General features: G+C 36.3%; 2 protein-coding genes across 3 annotated transcripts in view; both read left to right on the forward strand.

The window, feature by feature from the left end:
* The window catches only part of LOC122065498 (leukocyte receptor cluster member 1 homolog), an 8,277-nt gene extending 4,818 nt beyond the window's left edge, over positions 1 to 3,459 (forward strand). For both annotated transcript variants that reach the window (XM_042629303.1, XM_042629304.1), the window contains exons 2-4: positions 710 to 1,366; positions 1,476 to 1,562; positions 3,050 to 3,459. In XM_042629303.1, coding sequence (XP_042485237.1) covers positions 717 to 1,366; positions 1,476 to 1,488 — 663 coding nt within the window. In that variant the 5' untranslated portion in view covers positions 710 to 716 and the 3' untranslated portion in view covers positions 1,489 to 1,562; positions 3,050 to 3,459. The remainder of the gene's footprint in view (positions 1 to 709; positions 1,367 to 1,475; positions 1,563 to 3,049) is intronic.
* A 2,075-nt stretch (positions 3,460 to 5,534) lies between these two features.
* LOC122065499 (copper transport protein ATX1) lies at positions 5,535 to 7,327 on the forward strand. Its single transcript, XM_042629305.1, has 3 exons — positions 5,535 to 5,711; positions 6,643 to 6,724; positions 6,946 to 7,327. The coding sequence occupies exons 1-3, from the start codon at positions 5,667 to 5,669 to the stop codon at positions 7,104 to 7,106; spliced, it is 288 nt and encodes a 95-aa protein (XP_042485239.1). The 5' UTR covers positions 5,535 to 5,666; the 3' UTR covers positions 7,107 to 7,327.
* Positions 7,328 to 8,520: the final 1,193 nt, after the last annotated feature.

An 8,520-nucleotide genomic window follows, 5' to 3' on the forward strand; every position in this document is an offset into this window, starting at 1 on the left:
CCCCCCCCCCCCTCCTAACTTGTAAAATCCTCTCCCTTGCTATTTTGAGACTCATCTTAGGGATTCTTTGCCTTTCCCTAAGGGCCCTCCATCACTGACTTACGCCACTTGTGGTTGCCACCCCTGTTGTTACCCTTAATCCCACCCTTCGACTTTGACAACCGCCTTGAAACAACATATATGAGTTAACCGATATGCTTACAGAAGCAAAAGGTACACTAAATAAGAATAGAGCAGTGGCTAGGGTCACAAAGAAGGGTTCTCTATGTTGTAACCTTAAAATCTGGCGTTTGTCTTTTTACATAATTTTTGTAAATTAGAGCCATAATGTTTTATCATGCTCCCCTAAGTCTGGTCTAGAATTCTTTTGGTTCGATGTGGACTTTGAATCTTGTCATATGTTATTGGTTTTTATGAAAATGCTTCCTTCAAGATTTATGATATTGAAACTGGTGATAAAGTTACTGAGCAACACAGTTCGCTATTTTTCCCACCAAAAAGTCTAGTGCTTTTGCGGCTTTTGCCTATGATATCCTTTCCTTTAGAAATCCAATTTTCAATCCTAATATTTTCAGAAAGACTGATCCCCCCCCCCTCTCTTTTTTGTTGTTACTCCTTTTTTCCCCTGTTGTTATTGATACTTCGTTCAACCAAAGAAAATTCATGAAATCTCTGAACATGTCATCTCTGAATTCTGAGATAATTGCAGGTAAGATATGGGAGGTCATGGAGGTCTAAACATTCTACCGCAGAAGCGCTGGAATGTTTATAACTATGAAAACAGAGAGAAAGTCCGACGTGATGAAGAAGCCGCAGCTAAAGAAGAGCAGCTCAAGTTAGAACAAGCCAGAAAGTGTGATGCAGAATTCCGTTTGGAGAGGCTTAGGCAAAACCGAGGTTTACCTCCTGCTGCTGAAGTGGGTGCACCTGTCCCATCGGAACAAAAATCAAGTCATATTAATCTCTTTGAAGGCCTGAAAATATTTCCCTCTCTTGGTGTTGCCGAGGAAGAAAAAGATGTTGAAAGGGACAGCTTCAAGAAGAAGAAAGCAAAGAAGGAAGAGAAAGCCCCAAAAGTGGTTCCGCCAGAGGATGAAAAGTACAGGCTGGGATATGGTCTTGCTGGAAAAGGCGTGAAAAAACCATGGTACCTTTTGAGACCTTCTGATGATGTGAAGCCTGAAAGTGATGGATTTCCATCAGGATCAGTGAAGCCTGAGGAGAGTAAGAAATCAGGGAAGAAGACATTGGAGGAACTTAGGGAGGAGCGGGTGAAGAGAGAGAAGAGAGAAAAGGAGAGGGAACGGGCTCTGGTACTGGAGAAGAACAGGAGAGGAGGCAATGTGAGTGCCAAAGCTTTTTCGAGGTAAGTTTACATTTACGCCTCCTTTGGTCATTTATTTTATTCGAGGACATCACAAGAACATTCTTTATATCACTCTTTGCCAGTTTTCTAACATAGATTATTGCTGCAGGCAGGGGCTGTAAATTGAGTTTTGGATAAACGGACAACTTGAATATCAATAGATTAATCATCTGTCACTGGAACTTGCATTTTACAGGTACTTTTTTTTTTTTTTTAATATTAGTTCCTTCCCATTTTTCCTATTTTTGCTCGACTGTTCACGTCCAGCCAGCTTATGTATCTCATAGCTTAATCCTGATAATCAATCAACTCAGCCTTATCCCAACTAAATGGGATCGGCTACATGGATTCTTACCTTCCAATCAGCTTTGTTCGAGGTTATATTTGATACAAGGCCATAGCTGTGAATGTCTCTCCTCACCGTTTCTCCTAGAGTCAATTTTAGGTCTGCCAATGAGTCAAATCACTCCTCCGTGCTGAAGCATCCAAAGCTTTGTTGAATGTGGCCTTGCCACGGAAAGACTTTCTCATAGCTTATCATGCATCGGAGCTAGTCCTAAATTAACTATAATATGATTGTTCCTTACTTTATCTTTCCTAGTTTTGCTACACATCCATCTCAATATTCTCATCTCCACTATGAGTTTATATATATGATGCTTCTTAACTGCCAGACATTCTACACCGTACATCAATCGGTCGTATGACCGTCCTATAAAAGTTTCCTCTTAAGTTTTAAGGGAGTATGTAAACAATACTTTGGATGCATCTCTCCACTTCAGCTATCTTATTTTAATTATTTGTGAAACATCATCCTCTATATCAACTTGACACCTTCTTTGTTTATGATTGAGTTCCAGATACTTAAATAATCACTTTGTGGAATCTCCTCCAATTTCCACCACCTCATTATCCGTCCAATTGTAACTAAAGTTATACACCATATACTCTATCTTCGTTCTACTAGCTTTTTATTCCAAATTTGATCTCCATGACTCTAACTTGGCATTAATCTCACACTTTTGTCTCATCCACCAAAACAATATAATCAGTGAAAAAACATACACCAAAGAATCTCATCTTGAGTGTGTTTGGTTAAATCATCATTGATAAGCACAAACAAATAAATGCTTAAAGTTGATCGTTGATGTAACCCAATTGTAAATGGGAATTCACTCCCCCCCACAATTTTACAATAGTCACCACACCATCTCACATATCTTTAATTATATTTATATATTTACTTGAAGAATTTTTCTTCTCTAGTACTTGCAAAATTAACTTTCTAGGGGCTCCATCGTAAGTTTTTTTTGGTCAATAAAGACCATATGTAGATCCTTGTTGCAATCTCTAAATCTATCCATGAATGTCCTAAGTAAATAGCCTATGATATGGATCTTCTTGGCATAAAACCAAATATGTCTGCAAGTTGCATCATTTGGAGTCTTTAGGACCTGTCGACATGTATTTGCAAGAGACAAATGATGCTGATAGGAAGATAAAAATGAGGTGCATGAACTGCAGCTTCATATCCATATGCCCAAGGTGGGCAAGGTGCTTGTTCAATAATTGGAAACAATATGCATGCAATTGATTGTGGTTGTAATGTAAATACTTTGGTATTGTATGGCTGTCTTTATTTCAGAAGCGAAAGAGAACCTGATGGCATGTCTAATATTGCAGGGCAGCTGTTTCACGAGGTAATTGTGGGATAGTAAGCGCAAATATTGGCCAGGAAACTGTAGTTTTTCGGGTTCCACTCGTTCCAAGAGAGAGCTTTTCAACCCTAGCAATTGGTGGTTCACCATTATTTTCTTTCAACGTCAGTAAGGTTTGGAGTTGCAAACATTGAAGTCTGATACATGTTCATACTGAACTATAAAAATAAATGGATTCATATTGGAGATGGGTGGGTGGCTGTTTCTTCGAAGTTCTTGGTGGAATACAGCTTATTTTGGGTTGTTAATTATGTAAATAATTTGAAGAAATGTCTGTATTTTGAATCTTGCCTTGTTATCCCATGTTAAGCTACTGGATGTCGGAAACTGATGCGGGTGAATAGCATGAATTGAATGATGGCACTATTTATGGTATCTGTTTAATCCATGTACATATGGTTGATGAATCAGAGACTAGATGCGCCTCTTTTCCTCTATACTTCATGGTGGAGAACCAATTTTTTTTTTTGCTTGATAAAGCCTGTGTAAAAGCAGGCTTTTAACCCAGCTTTATGGTATCAGGTGAAATTGTAGGAGGCAGTGTGTAGTCAAATCCTCATAGAAGCGGATCCGGCTCCTCTCCAACATGCTGGGCCCAAACTTGGCATCTAAAGGCGGGGAGGATCGGACACATACCCCAACGCATGGGTGCACATGCTTAGGTATTCGTAACTGTTGGATGCAAGGTTGGGCTTCTGCGCCCAACGCTTCAGAGAGGATCTTTTTTCCATAGAAGCTGCCAGAGGGGAACTGCTTATGGAGGGGCTAACAGGAAGCATCAAATAGTGGAGGTAGAGCAGCTATTTGTTGGGAGAAAAGAGAAATTTAAGATGTAGTTGGGAATTGTTGTCGGTGCTTATATAATTATGAAATTTTAACGTCTAAGATGCTGCTTCTGAAGGAAAATGTACGAGTTGGGTGATTAAAAGAAAGACGAGTAATAGGAATGGGTTATATCTCTCTTTTTCTCACTTACACGCATACAAGGATGTGTCCCCCATAAACTTAGTAAATGTCATTTTTTCAACTCTATTAAATACATTGGTGCTTCTTTTTCTTCCTATGAAAAGTAAAATGATATTAGATAGAGAGAGTTAATCAAGCAGCCTTGAAAGACTTTGAAAAGTTCGCATTTAGAGACTTTGGCTTGAGTTATTGCATCACAAAGGGTTATCACCATTGCTTCAAAATTTATTTGAAGTGTAGTGGGTAGGAGGTGTCTATCGGTTGGCTCGGTTTGGATTTGGGTCTGTAATGGGCCAAGTAGAAATCAAAATGTTAAGCTGAAGTTTGGTTTTGGTCCAATTTGGTATGGCCCTTTATTGGGTTGGCCTAACGTATTTCTTATGGGGCTTTTATAATTTTTTTTTTCTGGTTTGGGTTTGGTTTTTGGTTTTGATCCGTCTGGCTCGATTTCAGTTTCTACTGGTTTTATATGACCCCAAATCGAAACCAAAACGATTAAGGTTCATTTTGAATTGAACATTTGGTTTGGTTTGATTTTGTTTATTTCCGACCGGTTCAGGATGGAAACTGACAGCCCTTATCTTTGGTGTGTCTGGTGAAGAAAATATAATCCAAGAAATTGAACAGATGGAAATATGAATTCGAATTGGTGCTACTTGGTGACAGTTGTATTATAAAATTATTAATGAATTATTTTATACGATTGCTTAGTGGATTATTCTCCCATTCTAGAGAATCAAAGCTCTGTCTTCTCTGAATACCTACTTAACTTTATTTCATCAGTAGAAATAGTGACTTAATTCAGATAAAATATTAATATCTTCCATACTTTCATGGGTTAAAAAAAAATTATGACCTCCATTTTAGTAATCAGAGCTAAGCAAACTGATGCGAACGTGATGGCCTCAAGTCCATGGATGTATTTTAGCAATGGTTCTCTCCAAGGAATATAGTGGTAGGTGGCTACAACGTGCCAAGTCCCCAAACACACACTCTCTCTCTCTCTCGCTCTCTCTCTCTCTCTCTCTATATATATATATGATTGGGTGTGTATAAAGCTATCACATAGAACAAGTTTTGTGTATTTTAAATAAGCACTCCACCCTTTATTAGATCCAGTGGGATGTGATGTTTATTATACTTAAATGGTTATAATTAAATGATCTCTATCTCCATTAGTGGAATACCCAAACTCCAAATCACTTGGACCGAAGCATATATATATATATATATGATATGTTACCAGTCAAATTAATCAGGGTTTGTCAATTGCATTGGAGATGATGGCCCACATACTCCAACCAAAGATTGATTTGGAACAGCTATGGAAAGGTCTTGACTTCTGGACCAATATCCCATTAGGAATCTTTTGATTAGGTAACTGAGGTTAAGGTGTGTGTTGCTCCTCCTTCCAAACTTGGATGAGAGTTCTTACTTAGACAAATGAAACTAGACATAATTGATTTATAATTTTTTTTTATAAACGATCGAGTCAGCAAAAGAAAAGAGTGCAAGAAATATATATAGATGCCTTTACCATGTTCTTCATCTCTCTCCTTGAGAGAGAGAGAGAGGGAGAGGGATAGACGATTGAAGGGTACAAGGAGCGATAAGTAATGGGAAAAGCTCTGAGAATCGCAGAGAATTTGACTGTTCCATCGGTAAGTAAGCTCCAAAATCCACAAAAGATGTTTCAACTTTCTCCTCTTTTGCTTCTCATATGGTGATTGAAACTAATTAAGAACTTTTTCGTCAATCAGGTTATTGTTTTTCTGTTTCTGTTTATATTCTGTGCTTGATTGCTTCCTTGGAAATTGAATTCTTTAATATCTTCAAGAGGACAGAGTCTATGGTTTCCCTCTGCATCTTCCATGCCAAGCCTACTTTCAAGCTTTAATTTACAGAAATGGTAGTGGCTATGGGAATATTGGAAGGTTGAGTGACCGCCATATGCTTTGGTAGTTTTGCCGTCTTCAAGCAATCCAGCCAAGCCCAAATTCAGAAGCTTTGTCTCTGTTACCTTATTTGTTTTCTGCCTCTTTTGCCACGTGTCAAATCTTACCCTGTCAAATTTCCTGCTTTTGAGTACCCTGCAAAGCGTTGTGCGGCTTGTGCCTGCGAAAGAAATAAAATCTTAAAGGGATTTTGAAATTTCAAACTCTAGGAGGGTATTTATATAAACCCCAAAGGAAGCTGAATTATTCAACTTCTTTAGCTGCTAACAAGAGTTGCAACAATCTGAATAGTAATCAAATTCTTTCCGGTTCATTCCAACAAGCTTAGGCTTTTAAGGGTTTAAGATTTATTTGATGCTAAGAGCATTTGCCCTAATGATGTTTTTTTAAGCCCAGATCACCTCCTCCCTGTATTTCAGGTTTTGTGTACGGTTTCATGATCACATGTGTATTTTAGTTTTCACAAATAATCCTCTGTACCCTCCATGCTGTCATTAAGAATATTTAGAGGGATATTTTTGGAAGAAAAAGAATACGTGTCAACATACAAGGAGTTGATCTGGACTCATTTTCTTACTTTTCAGTTTATAGAATAGCTGAATTGAGATTAACTTGTGAATTTGTGATAAGAATGCAGTTTCAGGTAATTGTGATGAGAGCTAACCTAAGTTGCACACATTGTCAAGACAGAGTATCACAAGTTATTTCGAAAATGAATGGTTAGTACCAATGAAATTTATTATAAGTGATCACTTAATTTACAATAATAAGGTTGTGTTTGGTACACATTCTTGAAATAGAATCTGGTTCTTCTTTATTTATTTATTTATTTATTTTTTTGCTTCATAATGCTTTTTAGACCAAGACTTTCTTCGAAGAATACATACCAAACACAATCTTCTATTTTATAAGCTGAATAACTTAATATTTACTGATGCAGAGTTGCTAGAGTATGAAGTAGATGTGAGAAATAAACAGGTGATCCTCAAAGGGGGCATGGACTCCAATACTGTGACACTCCTACACCTTCCCAACAAAACCAACAGAAGAAGAAAGTTTCCTCTCTATGGATTATTTGGTCTTACTTGCTTCACTACGTAGCCTCTCGCATCATGTTTATTTCAACAGAAAGAAATATGCGAAGTACGGTAAATAGAGATTTTCATTTGTCTCATAGATATACAATTTTGTGTTACCCCATTGTCATCAATTGCTATGTAAAAGCTTGTAAAGTTTATTTTATTTTATTTTTATTTTGTTTATAAAGAATTATTTAAATTTAATAATAGATTTTAAAATATTTTAAATTTAATTTTACACAATCTTGTGAGATAATGATAAAAAATTTCACTTGAGTATTGATATTATTTAATTTTCCTTCCCTTTCTTTTACCCTTAAACTTAACCTATATTTACCCAAGCTCCTAAATGTGATGCATCTTTTCTTACTTCTCCAATTAAATAAACTTTCATTTCTTTGTCTTCATCTTTTAAATTATCCAAGTACTCTCTCAATGGCATATATTTTCATTATTTTTTATTTCATTTTTTTTCACTATTTTCACTATTTGTTACTTCACTTTTGAATATCTTTTTTAAGTGCATATAGAAATTACCTAGCTGATAGTCTCTAGAATGTCTGGATGACACCTCTATAGATGTATTTAGATCTTAACACCTTCTCTTAATTATCCATTGTCTTATTCCCAAAAGGTTTATAATATATGGATATAAAAGAATTTTCAAAAATAAGTTAAAATAATATATCATTATTTCATTATGAAAAGTTGTCATTTTCATGCAAGAAATATGTAAAATAACAATATTATTTGACACTTTTTATTTTTTTAATATACTTATTTGACACCTTAAAGGTGTAAATATAAAAATCCCTCACCTAATTGCTCCACTTTGAGGTCATACACTTAATTATGTAGTAGTTCACTGAAGTGTGGTCCTTATGGACCCCTGTTGATCCCCTTAGTGGGCCTTTTCAGGCCTAGAACTTGCATCCAAAAACAAGGACAAAGAAGATAACCTAATTGCATATCAACGTATATGGTCTCCCTTTAATCCAACAAAATATACATTTGATACATATGATGGTCACCCTCAATCCAACAAATTGTATATTTGATGCTTTAATTAATCATTAATACGGTAAAAAATTTTTAGAAAATGGAAAAATAACCAAGATGGTTACAATTTATTATAACCATTTTTTTTCCTTCCTTTTTCACCCTTTACCATATTTTTCTCTTTCAAATGGAGTTTTTCTTTTCTGCTAAACAAAAAAAAAAATATATAGACTTTTTCTCCTCTTTTTTATTTCCCCTCTCTTTCGCTATTTCTACCCTTCCTTTGCATCTACCCCTCACCCACTATATCTCCCTTCCCCAGCAACTCTTTGCCCCCAACTTTGCCCTCCTCTGGCCTCTCACCCCACTTCTCAGTCAACTTCCTGCAAATCTGAAGGCTTTTAACAAATTGGATAGCTATGGAAAAATAATGAAGA

The sequence above is a fragment of the Macadamia integrifolia genome, unplaced genomic scaffold (genome assembly GCF_013358625.1).
Source record: "Macadamia integrifolia cultivar HAES 741 unplaced genomic scaffold, SCU_Mint_v3 scaffold2045, whole genome shotgun sequence".
NCBI classification, from domain to species: Eukaryota; Viridiplantae; Streptophyta; class Magnoliopsida; order Proteales; family Proteaceae; genus Macadamia; species Macadamia integrifolia.